The 14,412-nt window shown below is 36.0% G+C and overlaps 1 protein-coding gene across 2 annotated transcripts in view; it reads left to right on the top strand.

The window, feature by feature from the left end:
• Positions 1-14,412, top strand: part of LOC100645050 (tyrosine-protein kinase transmembrane receptor Ror) — a 347,662-nt gene that overhangs the window by 301,502 nt on the left and 31,748 nt on the right. For both annotated transcript variants that reach the window (XM_003397255.4, XM_012311290.3), the window contains exon 4: positions 190-349. In XM_003397255.4, the coding sequence (XP_003397303.1) occupies positions 190-349 (160 nt within the window). The remainder of the gene's footprint in view (positions 1-189; positions 350-14,412) is intronic.

The following is a 14,412-nucleotide window of genomic DNA, read 5'->3' as shown; positions in this document are numbered from 1 at the left end:
ATGTAGATGGAGTATGTTGTACCAAAGTATAGATCATGTTTATACTAGATAAAATATCTTGAAACAACATAAAAATATTCTACTATTTCGAGCCTTGTTTTATGCGATTGTTTATTAAATATATTTTATTATACATATATATATATAATATGAATAGGAAAAAAAACAGAAAATATTTGTATTCCTCAGACACATGAACATGCTGCGAAGAACATCGCCGGAAGCCGCCTAAAAATCGTCAACTTAGATGTCTCTGACATAGGGTTCTATGCTTGTCGTGTAACGAATGGGAAGGATCAGATCCAAAGCGAAGGAACCCTTCGCGTCGATTCGTCCAAAAGCAGACACGGTGAGTTAAATATGAGTTAAAAATATCCCTAGCAAATATTTGTACAACTATTCACCAGCAATAATTATTCAACGATTATTTATTAGATCTTTGTTTAAACTTACTTGAAAGATATAGGAGTATTGTCACTTAACAAAGCATTCAATAATAGAAATACGAAATCAGTTAGAATAACAAACAATTAGAAACGAGATTAAAATTGCAATCAAATCTAAAATGCAAAACTAAAATTCGGAGGAGATAAAACCGAGATTAAAACACGAAAGGACAAAATTTAAAGAATAAAAGATTGATGACACTGACAAAATTCAATTGTATTGATACGAAAAAGATCTATTTTAGCTTTCTTCTACAGACACGATCATCAGTGAAACTATTTGTTTGCATCAAACTAAGTATGTATGTACTTGTATCTTTGTTCTTCAATCGGAAAGTTCCAATTGAGTCCGTGGGTAAACGTTTCACGATTTCGAACAAGTATCTATGATGACGAAGAAAAGCTTTTCATGATCTCGAGCGAAGACGTACGAAATATAGGAAGCTTTAACGGAGGATCGTAAAGCTGTCAATTCGACTCATCGAAATTCCCTTTTGACGTCTACTCGGCGAGGACGTGAGGGGAAATTGATTCCCCCGGGCAAAGTGATTCCTTTTAGAGAAAAAAACGTCGAAACGCCGACTTTGACCATTTTTTTGGGACAAAGTTTCGAATAAGCCAAAACTTGAAACATTAGAATATTGTTTAAATTATTTCAAAATATTTTATTTATTTTCTAAAAATACATGTTGCTGTACATACAGCGAATCGGAATAATATTTCTTTTATTAGTACAATAAAATATAGTAGATATAAAAAATAGATAAAGGATATTTCACAATTTCACCAATATTAGTGTATTTTTTATTCAGAGATAATATTTAATTCATTGAATTTTAATCGTTGAGAAATCTAATATTATTGTATGAATATGAGAATTTTTCTTTCATATACAGTAATACATTAAAGCTACTTATTGATTTCGAAGATGTCAGAAATCTTAGATTTCTCCTTTCCTCATTTAAATATTTCTACAAATGTTATAACAATTTATAGAAGTATCAAATATTTATTTGTGTTGAATCATAAGATATTTATATGAATGAAATATTTATATAAAATCCATACTTATGAAAACGCTAAAAAAAAAGTACGAATTTATCTGTCATCAATGAAATTTATTTAACTATTTCCCAGTAGCAATTTCATGACTAAGTTTACGAGGATGCGACGTGCAGGGAAATTCCTCGTGCTCTTTACAAACGTTCTGACAAGTCGTAAACTCATAAAGCATCTGCTTCTGAAACACATTGCACGCAAAGTTAGCGAATTGCAACCAAATGAAGTGCCTTCATGATGTATGAAACTATATACGTACGAAAACACCATTTTCTAAGATGCAAATTCCTACGTCCGTCAGTTTATCAATTAACTTTTACTTTACTGCCAAAATTTTACGAGTGCTTACTCGAGAAACCTCGATTTATTTACAAAAGTCTTCACTTTACAGAATTATTAGTTTAATAGAAAAATATCGACAATTTCCGTGCATATTGCACAAAATAAATTAGGCAATAAAAACTTTAAATATCTTTTATCCTATTTTTAGTTATTATGATACATCCACTGCGCATCGTTCTTGTACAACAATTCGTAACATATATTATACTTTCTGAATTTTATTCTTGACTTGCGTTAGCTTATTATCCAAAGAATACATATAATAATTACTTATTTTACATTCTATAATAATATTTAGTTTGCTTTTTATTTATTTTCCAGTAGATAAAATGAATTTTATTATTAGCTTTTAATTAAAATTTTATAATTTAAACTTTAGATTTACGCTGTCTCTGGTCACTATATCGATCGCTGCATTATTTTGTATAGTAATACATAATTTGCAACATACAATTTCTAGACACTGTTGAAAAATTTATGTTCATTTATCGATTCCTGACGTTTATTTTCTAAATAAAGTGACCAAATATTTTCAACGTTTCTCTAAAAAAAGAAGAGAATTAAAAAGTTTTAGTAACACGAACGCAATTAAACCTCTTTCGTTTCTACTATCTCTTTCGCAGCACACCTGCGTGTTAATAGCTCCTGTATATGGTTTCCGTGTACGGTGGTAATTAGAACAGGCCTACCACGTTTTCCAACAAAGTTCAAACGCGACACCATCAACAAGTTCTAATCTATTTTCACGGATGTGTCGCCAACGCTTGAAACGTTGGAAGAACCATGCTATAGCGCTAAGAGCCTCTTCCAATTCCAGGCTGTTAGACTTTCTTCTCAGCCTTGTTTTCGGCCCAAAGAAGCTGCAAGATGTTCCGCGAATTCAATTCTCCGAACAGAGAATTGAATTGAGCAGAATGTACGACGTTGCTTTCTGTACAGAAAGCTCGGTGTTGTTTTTCAATGCGTGACTCTTTGTACTATTTCGAAGGACAATCTTTTTTATCAGAAGAATTTTTCTCGTTCAATTACATAATCTTCTATAGAGTAGAATGGAACAAAGTATGTCATGGAAAAAATTGTAATTATCGTGTATATCTTAACGTTAATTATACACGACTTTCCAAGAACGAAAAATTCCAATTTATCTATTAAAAGTCTCATAAGATCCACCTTAACACGTTCATCGCGTACCTCCAAAACTATACTGAGATTGTAAATACAAATGAAGCAACGGACAAATTACAACTTCGTTCTAAATTTTTCAGCGCAACGACAAGCCCAAAAATGTCATATTCCCCATCACAGAAACACAAATACCCCCGCCCCTCCTCCTAAAAAAAAAAGAAAACAAGAAAGAATGAGAAGAAGAAGAAGGACGAAGGAAACAAGCTTCGAAGGCGTATTAAGGCCGATGCCAGGGCTAATTCAGCCTCATCCCCGTGGAGCTTGTCGTCCCTTATAAGTCGGTATTCAGCCGGAAAGTTTTCGCCCGGTGTCTCGAAGAGGAATTTCGCGCGAGAGGAACTTTCGAAACGCTGCCTTGCCCGCTAGCGATGAAACAAAACTGACAGCGTTCCTCTGACGAAGTTACCGGCCGACACCCCTAACAAATTCTAATCTAATCGGCAGCGAGAGTGGGCCGATGCACGGAAGAGAACGTTTCTTCGCTTGTCGCCCCTCGATGGACCCGATGGCCAAAGCCTTGGAAACCCTTGGCGACGCGGAACTTTAATATTAGCACTCTGCAAGTCAAACTCTGCTAGTACTCTCCTCCCCGATCCGGCAAGATTCGAAGTTCTTTCCACTCGTTTCGATCCCTCGTACTGCACCCCTCGTTTTTGATCCTTTGAGAGGACGCGTCGTTGATACGAGCCTCAGTGGAAATCCTGGCAATGATTTGTTTGACAAGTTCAGTCTCGATATAAGTTTCTGGGAGATTTTTGTTTCGGCAGCATGTTCATTTTCTGTTTATTTGTTCTTTCTTTCTTCATTTCTTTCTTTTCGACTAGACGAAAGCCGAATGAATGTACAGAACGATAAGAGAAGAATGGAATAGAGAGTGGTGAAATTTTATAGGAAGAATCTCTGTTATTAAATTATTTACTGTAGAATAGGATAGAATAGATAGCGGTTTAATTATATTTACAAACGACGTGATTCAAAAGTATTAATTATTCAGAAATGCATGTTCTTTTAATTGCTGAGAGAAATATGACATAGAGATTTTGTATTTAACATAACAACATACATACGTATTATTGTATTATTTAATATCGCACATTAAACAATTAACTTGTTAACAAGTTAAAGAGACTCTATATAAATAAGTAGATATAACTAAAAGAACAAAAAGTGAAAGGACAATTTTAATATTTTAAATATTTTAAGCCAAATAGCATGTCGTTAACGATCCTTTTATATATCTCCACAAATTTCAAAGATTTATTTATGTCGATAAAAAGAGATAGATAGATAAGAAAGAACAAGATAAAAAAGCAATCGAAAATCACCCGAAGTAATCAAACTGCCAACGCCGATTTACTTGCTTAATGTAAACGAGACTTCGCAATTTCGAACTTAATCGTTGGATGGTTTTTGGTTGGAGATCAACGCCGCTCATCGCGTCATCCTCTCTTTCTCTCTCTCTCTCTCTCTCTCTCTCTCTCTCTTTCTCTCTTTCTCTAATGTTTAATTCGAAAAGGGGCGAGAAGTCGAGTTAATTAACACGGTGCTCAATTATTCAGGGCGGGCCTAATAAGCCGTGTCGAAACTGTTTGCCGCTGGTACACGATCGGAACGAGTTTGCGTTGCGCGCGAGCGTCAGTGGGCCTTTTATGGCAAGGTGTTGCTTTCGGGGGATGGTGTTGACCTGTTTAAGTGGCGTGGAACGTAATGATTCGTGAAGTAAAGCGCCACTACAGCTGTGACGGAGATTTAAATGGGAAGAGGTAACGCTCTGTTGAAGAAGTATTCGGCGGAACTGGAACGTGTGTTCGAAACTCAGGGCTGTTACCGTCCCTTGGAAATGCGGGCAACTGGATTACATGTAATTTAGGAAGAGGTTGGTAAGTGGCTCACATTGATTCCTTGCGGTGAAATGAGGTTTTTTTGAACATTGGAGCGTCGTGGAATCTGGAATGATAGAAAGGTGAGTTTAGTGGTTGAAAGTAGGCTTGAGGTATATTTGAAGTTTTTAACAAAAAGAAAGGAAAAGTTAAGATGGAATATTTAAGATGATACGAAATAGAAATCTAATGACTATAATATGAATAAAATTAAAAAATAATTATACAAAGTATAAATGTACAATATTCAGACACCTTCTTTGCGAACCTTTTACGCAGAAACAATGATGTAGCATGCACAGAGAAGGGAAAATTGGACAAGGTAAATGGCTACGCTAAAAGGACGTCCGCCCTGCACTTTCCTAATTCACTTATCCACGTTGCCATCGAGTTTTTAACGAAGAGGCTGAACACTTAGTTATCGTGAAACCCTGCCACCCAAGTTCTCGTGTTTACTTTAATCTGTCGGATGAGATCTTTTAAAGAACCTTCACGTGTTTGTTATACTATCGCGTGAAACGTTTAAAACCGTGACTTCCCGGTAATAAAACACAATTTAGATTATCATATATTATATCATAAGCTACGACAAATAGTGGCTATATTATTATAATTAGTTATTTATTATCCTATCAGGAAGTTATTAGAAGTATTTTAAAATTTTTGTTATGAAGCAACCCTCTGTGACACCACTAGTACAAAATTATACATACATATATATCATTTTTTTAAATTTATTCCTCTATTGTTGATTTATTATTTGTTAACTAAATCCGTAATACTTTATTAATCTACTATCACATGAAAACAACAAACGAACCCTTTAATAATCATTACATTATTTAGGAATTATTATTTCCTTTCTCTCTAATAGTTATTATTTTACTCTATACAATAATTATTATAAATAAAACGATTATTAATTTCTACATTTCAAATCAAAGTAAAAGTCTGAAATTGATTGCAATCTCTTTTCCACAGAAGCGAATAAAGTTCTCTTTACAGAAGATTAAACGATTCAGTGATAAAACCAATTGCAATAGAAAGGATACTTTACACAACATCCATCGTAAAAAACCTTGCAAAATGCTTTGAATCGAGCGAAATTTTCGATTTTACAAATTCAAACGAGGCCCATGCACGCGCAACTACGGAACGCTACATTTAAAAGAATAATACTACAAGAGTAAAAAAGGGAGTAAAAGAGAAACAAACAGCGATCATTTATCGCACCGAACGGAAAGAACTTTCCCACATAATAATTGTATTCGATTTTACGCGTCACCGCCGGCTTCCACGAGCGTTCATGTTTTCTGCATATTGAAAGAGAATCTCGCGAAATTTTCCACGCTGATCGACCCGTCCCCGTTCACCGTTCATCGTTCAACGTTGATGAATATTCAAGTTACTGTCCATAATTTTTCATATAATTCCGAGTCGCGTCGAGTTCTCTATTATTTACAATCGATACTTTTATTTGCACAAGAGAAGGGTAAAACGGCTGTGAAACGAACGCAGGCAGTGTGAAAAAGAAACGAAAGAAAACTAAAACCACTTCTAAACTACTTCTTCTCATTTTCTTTCTTTCTTATAAGAAGAACAATTTTTGTAACACAGTTGAAAAAGCATGTATTTTCTCTTGCTTTAGAAATTATCGTTTTACTCTGTTCAACAATAATCGTATTATGAATAATTATGGACTGAAACACACTATTTCTTCAATATCACCAAAATCCGTTAATCATCCTTGGACACATTAAGTGAAATTGTTTCTGTAAAGAGTAGATTGAACGCTATAAAATATCAGAAGACGTTATATGGCGAACTATTGTCTTTTCATAATCGAAACAGGAGACGAAAAGACAAATGTTCAATAGGACAGTTTTCATACAACCGCCACTATAAAAAAATGGTTTCAAGATTTCGGAACAGGATTATTACCATGAACAACATTGGCTTCTGATCTGAACGTGATCGAAACCCCGCAAGGGCAATTCTAGCAAGAGAAGTTTGCACCTCCCAGCGTGGATGAATCACTCGCATACACATCAAAGTGTTAAAGTCTAGATTCGCCTTCAGCTATAAATTCCTGTATCAAAGGCCGAATAGATATTAAAATTTATTCGAGTTAAAGAACGAACGAAATTCTGCTGTAATACATTTCGTAAATCAATTTTCTACGGAATATGAATAATAGTCGTAAAATGTGATCAAGTACAATTTTTATCATTTTTCATGATTCTAAAGAACCCTGAAGAATCGCCAATTTTTCGGCACATTTTTTGAATTGCGTTAGTCGGTGGAGCGTGTAGTCCTCCTCGATGATTTGGAAATGATATTCAACGAATTTGAAGGATCGCGTTTTACGGCTGATTCGATTAATTCACAATTATACCCGTCCTGGTTAATATCGATTCCGGCGGACGGATACTCTCGCTTCGCTGCCCCTTATTTCGACGGCATTCTAGCCGAATTTTAATTAATTCTGGAATTATTAATCCGACCAGGCCAGCTGGCAACTTTGATCCACCTATTTTCGCGGAAATAATTGAAAAGGTTCCCTCATCCACGGAAAACTGTCTCCACCATGACGGAGACAGTTCTCGATGTCTCGATCTTTTCTCGTTACAAATGGCCTCGTTTGTGACAGGGATGATTGATTAATCGATAGATTATAAAGTAGGAAATGTGACTCTGATACTTTTTCAATGGAAATGTTTCGAGACGTAAATATTCTCAGTGATCGATACACTGCCGATTTCTAAGAAAAATGTATTTTAATAAAAAAATGTATGAACATGGCAGTATCTCTGTATTCGTTGTTCCGTACAAGAGGGGGCAATTTAAATATGATGTTCACGTGTTGCTTATTCTACGAAGATATAAATCATTTATTGTTTCTTGAAAATACGTAAACCATCTCGTTGTATCAATAACGTATAATTGTACAAGCGATTTTTAACAAAAATTTATTTCAGTTTAATATCCGGATACTCATTTGCGTTCGAGCAAGTCCATAGAAACAGTTCGAACTGCGAAATAAATTTATCTCGTGTAATTATTTTGCGCAATCAGCCAATATTTTTAAGAAATTTAACAAGTTACGAAAAGTATTAGGAGAGTATTAGTTTCGATAAATACTTGTAATTTATCATAGAGAAAATGGTAAAATCTATTAATTGCAGCAGAGATCATTAAAAAATATAAAGAAGACCGCATGCAATTTAAGAAACAAAGAGGAAAGCTTCTTTTTTGTTGAAAATGAAATTGTACAAATTTAATTTTATTGTTAGGGAGAAATTATTTACGTTAAGTTACAACGAATGATCTATGTCCTCAATCTACGTAGAACAAGCAGCACAATATTTAAATCATCCTCTTTCATATGAGGCAACAAATACAGAGATAGCGCTGTCTGCAAATATTAATGCGAATGTACAATGTACAAATTGCAACTTTAAATGTACAAAACTGTAAAGAGTATGCACGTACATTGCAATCGGCGCGGTAAGCAATCAACATTCTGCAAACTACTTCCATAGAATTTCGTTAAACATTAATCACACCGTACAACAAAACACATTAACTGAAACAGCGTTCACCGCAAACAAATTTCATTCAGCGACGACGCGTTCATTATCAACGGCATTATAACTCGAGGTCGCGCGATGAAATTTTCCGCGGTCGCGTGCTGCGCAACCATCCCCTGCATTCTTGCAATAAGATCATGAATACGGCGCGAAAAACCAATACACCGGGAATAATCGAAAAAGTTCGCCTGTCACCGAAGACAGTCGCGTCCGGTGAACACATTAACGGTACCACGGTGAATGCGCGTTTCTGCTCGCGTTGCACTCCTTGCTCAAAGGCAGTTCGATTTACGGACAGGCCGATGAACACAAAGTTGAAAGCGGGGCAGATGCAGAGAGAAAGAGAAAGAGAGAGAATGGGAGGGAGAAATTTTAATGGAGAGAAATTCAAACAGAGAGAAGAGAGACTTGGTACGCGGAATTTCAAACAGTGCAGGGAGATCGATAAGGAGAAGGTGAAACGGAACTTGGAATAAAAATCTCTGTCGAAGGTTTTGCCATTCGAGAAGATTATTCTTGCATGAGGTTTTATTCATTTCAATAATTTGAAGGACTCTTAACCCTGCTGCCGTCTTCCAAGTTCTATATTTCAATCTTGCTCTCATTCCAGCAAATGAAAAACATTTATGATGTTTTAAGAAGATGTTCAACGTAAAACTAAAGCGAGAAAGCATGCATTTCAAGAAGAATTTTTCTCATATTCTGTTTAAGCTGGAGATATTTTTAATGATAGAAAAATGAAATTGGTCGGTAATGGTTGAAAGAACGCAGCAGGGTGAAGAATTATGATTTTGTAATTTAATTATTTATTATTGATTAATTAATAACATTAATTAAATTAACTTTTGTTAATTTAAGAATATATAATTGGATATCATTTGGTTAATCTTGAATAAATTGGAGAAATTTTAAGGTAAACTTTGAATATGTGAAACATAAAGGGATTCTGAATATAAAAGATACAGAGACTCGGTAGAAAGAGATTCGCATAGAAGAAGACTCGCAGAGGCTAAATGCAAAAACTCATAGAGAGAAAGGTTTCCTGACAGTCAACAGAAAGAATCGAGTGAGGAGATTCACGGGAAGACTAACCACGAAATAAGGGAGGAAAGCCATGGAAAGGAAGTTCACACAGCGAAGCTCACAAAGAACGAAGAAAAGAGAAACTAGAAAAACGCCTGGAACAAAGTGACTATCCAAATGAAGGGACTCGGGGAAAAAGCTGTGAAAGAAGGACGGCATTAAAACTCGATCAACACGAAAGATAGGCGAAATAAAATTTATTTAAACTTCGCAAGATTTATCACTGAGGTGACGAAACACCTGGAGAAAGAAAGCAGATTAAAGAACGAAAAATGTATTATCCGAGACGTGATAAAAAATTGAAAGAAAGGAAATGTATTTCGGCAAGAATATCAAAGGAAGAGGACAAAGGAAATTTCACGAAGAAAGAATCATTGTTAGAAATGAGAAAGCAGAATTCACGAGTAAATGCAAACACATATAGCTTTCAGAAAGCGTAGACAAGAAAAATTTGTAAGGCTGAGAAAAATGGATTAAATAACAAATTTACGAGATTTGCACCGTTCAATATTAAATTATTGCAAAATTTTGAAAAAAGCCTCATGCAGTGAAAATTATATTTTGGTTATTTGATAAATATAACTTTGAATTCTTTAAAAGCAATCAATTAATTCTCTATATAATTTATTTATTGTACTTTATACAGTAAAGAAACTTTATATTCAAAGTTGTACTAGAACAACTAGATTCCCAGCACTCGTTACTTCTAAATGTTGGTGAAACTTTCGCTCCACAAGTTTTTTATAACCTGATCTTAAAGCTGATGAACATTTAAAAAACGCTGAATAAGTACATGTTCGTCGCCCAACAAATTCAATTTTCAGCTACTTTTGAAAAAAGCCAATGAAATCTCCATAATCAAACATGAAGCTGATGCAAAATTTTCAAAACTTTGTATACGTGTTCATCCTGTAATAAACTCAATTTTTAGTAAGCTTTTAGGAAGGATAATATGACTTTTACTCCACGAAATTTTCATAACCAAACAAAACTGATGCAGAATTGCAAAAAAGCTGTATAAATCTTCGTCGTTTAATAAGCTGAAATTTCAGCACTTTTTAAGTAAAACAATGAAACTTTATAGAAACGTTGCAGATTTTGGCTAATCTTTCTACATATTGTGTATATATATACATAAAGCTACGAAAAAATTTAAAAGCCACTGTATATTATACATCATCGTTTAGTAAAGTCAATTTCCATCATATTTCCTTAGCAATGAAAAGCAATGAAACCTTTATGCTACAAATTCTACTTTATCAAACGTAGAAGTACCAAAAAATCTGCAAACTACGACGCAATACATCTTCATCATCCGATAAACATCATTCTCCCCGTACCTACTCTCGAAGGCGATAAAACACGCGCTCCACCCCGAACACGAAACAAAAACAACTCGCCAACGCCATGCTTCGCAAATTACTTCATCGACTATCTAATCACACGATCGAGCTCAGCCCTACGTATTTTTCCTTCCATTCCCACCTACGTGTTTCATTAAAATCCACGCGATTCTCTGGTTAACAAGATAAAAACATATATGTACGTGGCACGACGAAGAAAGGAAACAGAAAGGAGCGAAGATCCTCGATCGAAAAACACGAGAAAGACAAAAGGGTGAGAAAAACGATAGAGAGAAGTAAAGAGAGAGGGAGAGAGAAAGAGAGAGAGATTGGGAGAGAAGGTGAACTAGCAGAAACTCTGGTGAGGGCAGTGAAGCAAGTTGGAGAGAAGCAGTTTCAAACTACACAGCCGTGTAATCATATACAGATAAGAGACGTACATACATACGTATTCACGTGGTAGAGGGCAAGATTCTATCGTTGCAGCAGCTGCAACGTGAAAGAGGATGTGCCACAGACCTTAGTGAAAAGCCTCCACACCCGATTCCAACGTGATTTCGTAGGGTTATTTAGTATGCCAGGCAGAGAGAGAGAGAGAGAGAGAGAGGAGGGAAATGAGGCAAGTTTCGATTCGCGATATCGAATCGTGCACGATGATACAATGAGCCAAAGTAATACACCTCGAGATACGCCGGCTCGATAGCTTTTGTAATTCTGGAGAAATCCAGATGCAAGGATTACTTTGGGGTGGAAAATTTTTCAGTGAAAACTGTGTAATGTTTGTTGAAACGTTTGATGAAGCAGATTAATTTAGTATTTCCGTAAAATTTTATAACGTGAAAGAGTAGATACCGAGAGACGAAGCTTACTGCGAGATAAAAGATTTTTTGGTAAAAATTTGGAAATGATGAAATGTTTGGTATAAGAAAGAAAATAAGCTTTGTACGTAGTTTGTTTGAAAAAAAAGGAAGAAAAATTGGATTCATTGCTCGAAATTTGTCAAAAATGGACACACGAGGATTGTGTCGATATCTCCGAGTGTTCTAACGATTATATTTGTGATTGCTGCAAATTATATTAAAAATGTCCAACTCCGTTAACTTACGAAGAACGCAGAATAAGAAGAATAAAATATATATTTTTTCATTTATTTAAGAGAAACCCTAAGCGTCCGGCACTTAAGGAATTCCCCCTACTAATATTTTATATTATATACAAATTCATTTTTTAAATTGTAAACCTATCTGTCTTGTAACTTCTATATACAATATTCGATTGCTTTTATTTACTACAAATTTTAGTGTTATAATCACAATAGTCGTGTCTCGTTATGGTGCTAAGGAAATTTCAAACAGTTTCGTATAATGCACATGATATATTCATAGCGATTTTCTGTGTTCGAATACCTTCGTGAGGTCGAAAAAAACAGTCAATCCTGGAATTTTGTACCGAACACACGCATTTTGAATTGCGCCCTACTATAATGTACATTGTGGAATAGATTGATTTTCGTTACTGTAAATGATAATTACGAAAAAAGATAACCATCACCAGTGCAACAATACGTTTATTTGTTAAAACAGAAACAAGGTAGAAATTATGAGAATTTGAAGAATGTAGGAAGGTTCATTAGCCAGACACAATCGTAACAAACCGATTGGAGTGTGGTCCACCGCGATCGCGAAGCATTTGCGTTAGACGCGACGAAGCGAGTAGCAGTTATCAGCGACGACTCAGGGAAATCGTGTAATTTACGAGACATCGTAGCCGTGAAATGCAACAATGCTCGTTACGAAATACATTTCCCAGGCCGCGAGTAATACCTATCTACGAAATATCGGCTACGCTGCAACCACCTACGATTTACAGTCAACCACGATTAAGTAGCTTACCTGGAAATTCCGTACTTGCTATGAAACGGAAACTTCGACTAGCAAGTTTCCTGATGCACTTGCAACTTGCAATTTGCCGGTCGAGCACGTTAATCAAAAGAGATTTACCAATAAAAGGAATCTTGAAAATGGAATGCGCTAGCTGGGAAAAAATGCTATTTTCCCAAACGCACGTGTGACAAATTCCTCTGGAAGTATAAAAAGGTTGTCCACAAAATGATCAGTAAATACAACAAACAGCGAAACAAGCTAGCGAGACGGTCTCCCCGGAAAGTTTGCCGATAAATTCCTTAACAAATTTCGAAGCGTATAATTAGAGACGGCCCGTCTGGCGTATCATTAAACCAAGATACCTCTCGTTAAGCACGTCCACGGTGAAATTGAAGCTTGCAGCTGGAGCTGGAGGCTCGCGCTTCGACCAACTTTCGCATAAAGTTAAAGCCGTGCCCGAGGCACAAAAGCATCTTCGAGGCAGGCGTGACTGAACCCGCGATTTCAGATAAGCTCGATCTTCGCCGTATGTCTCGCGTCTAGAGCTTGCGTTCTTCCTTGATCGACCTACATGTCGCGCACATCTTATTCTTACTTTGGTATGCCTTTCTTCTTTTTGATAGTTAGCCACTGATATGTACAGTTACTCGTAAAAGTATTCGATCAGTGTATCTAAATTCGACTATATAATAACACAATATAAATTCTACGATAGAATAAAAATGAAAATTATACGATAAAATTATATGATATACTAATATATACATATAAATCATATCGTCATCGATTAAACTGATTCTTCACAGAATGACGAAACTTCCGTATATGTATCGTTCATGCATAAAGATCAGAGGGTATATATTGTACATGTAACTCTTGAATCGAGCTGTAGCTGTAACAACACGAAACCGCAGCGTTCGCCCGCAGGTGTGCGTGTGCGTGCGTGTGGGGGATCGGGGGCATCTGTTCCATGTACATTTAATGCACACGAAACACACAACGCGCCCCCAGGCCGGAGGGGTTGCAAGGATAATTTCGGATAACCGCACTGGTAAAACCTGAATACCAGGGGCGTATCCATGGCCACGGAACTGCGGGCTCGAATGTTCCGAATGTAACTTAAATCTTAATAATATTCCGCCTTATCTTAATTAGCTTCCGCGATGCGATGCGTGTTTTAATAGTGGCACCCACGGCTGCTTATCTCGTTCGATCAAAATTTATAACCGGTATTACGCTACTTGGCGCGTTAATGCCGCTCGGATACCCTTCGTCCTTTTTTTCCGAGGACTCGCGTGGACACGGTAAATCGTCCAACTTTTCTCCCCTTTTGCGATCGTATTGATCGTTCATTAGCGCTGCAGGACAAAGTATCGCACGTATGTACTAAGTACCCGGATTATAAGCGTTCGTCTGTGCTTGCGTGTAATGAAAAGAGCTTAAAATGGGAGTATCGTCGGATATGTGGGAATATTGATCACATGTTTCAGCTCGATATATGGTATATGTATAACTGTAAAGAATAAAGGATAGGCTGACTAATAAAGTTTCTTGATGTATATGTATAATGTTGGTAATATTATTAGTAAACCGGGAATGTT

The sequence above is a fragment of the Bombus terrestris genome, chromosome 8, assembly GCF_910591885.1.
Source record: "Bombus terrestris chromosome 8, iyBomTerr1.2, whole genome shotgun sequence".
Taxonomy (NCBI): Eukaryota; Metazoa; Arthropoda; class Insecta; order Hymenoptera; family Apidae; genus Bombus; species Bombus terrestris.
The sequence above is the reverse complement of the archived record's forward strand: the minus strand, read 5'-3'. Positions and strand labels throughout refer to the sequence as shown.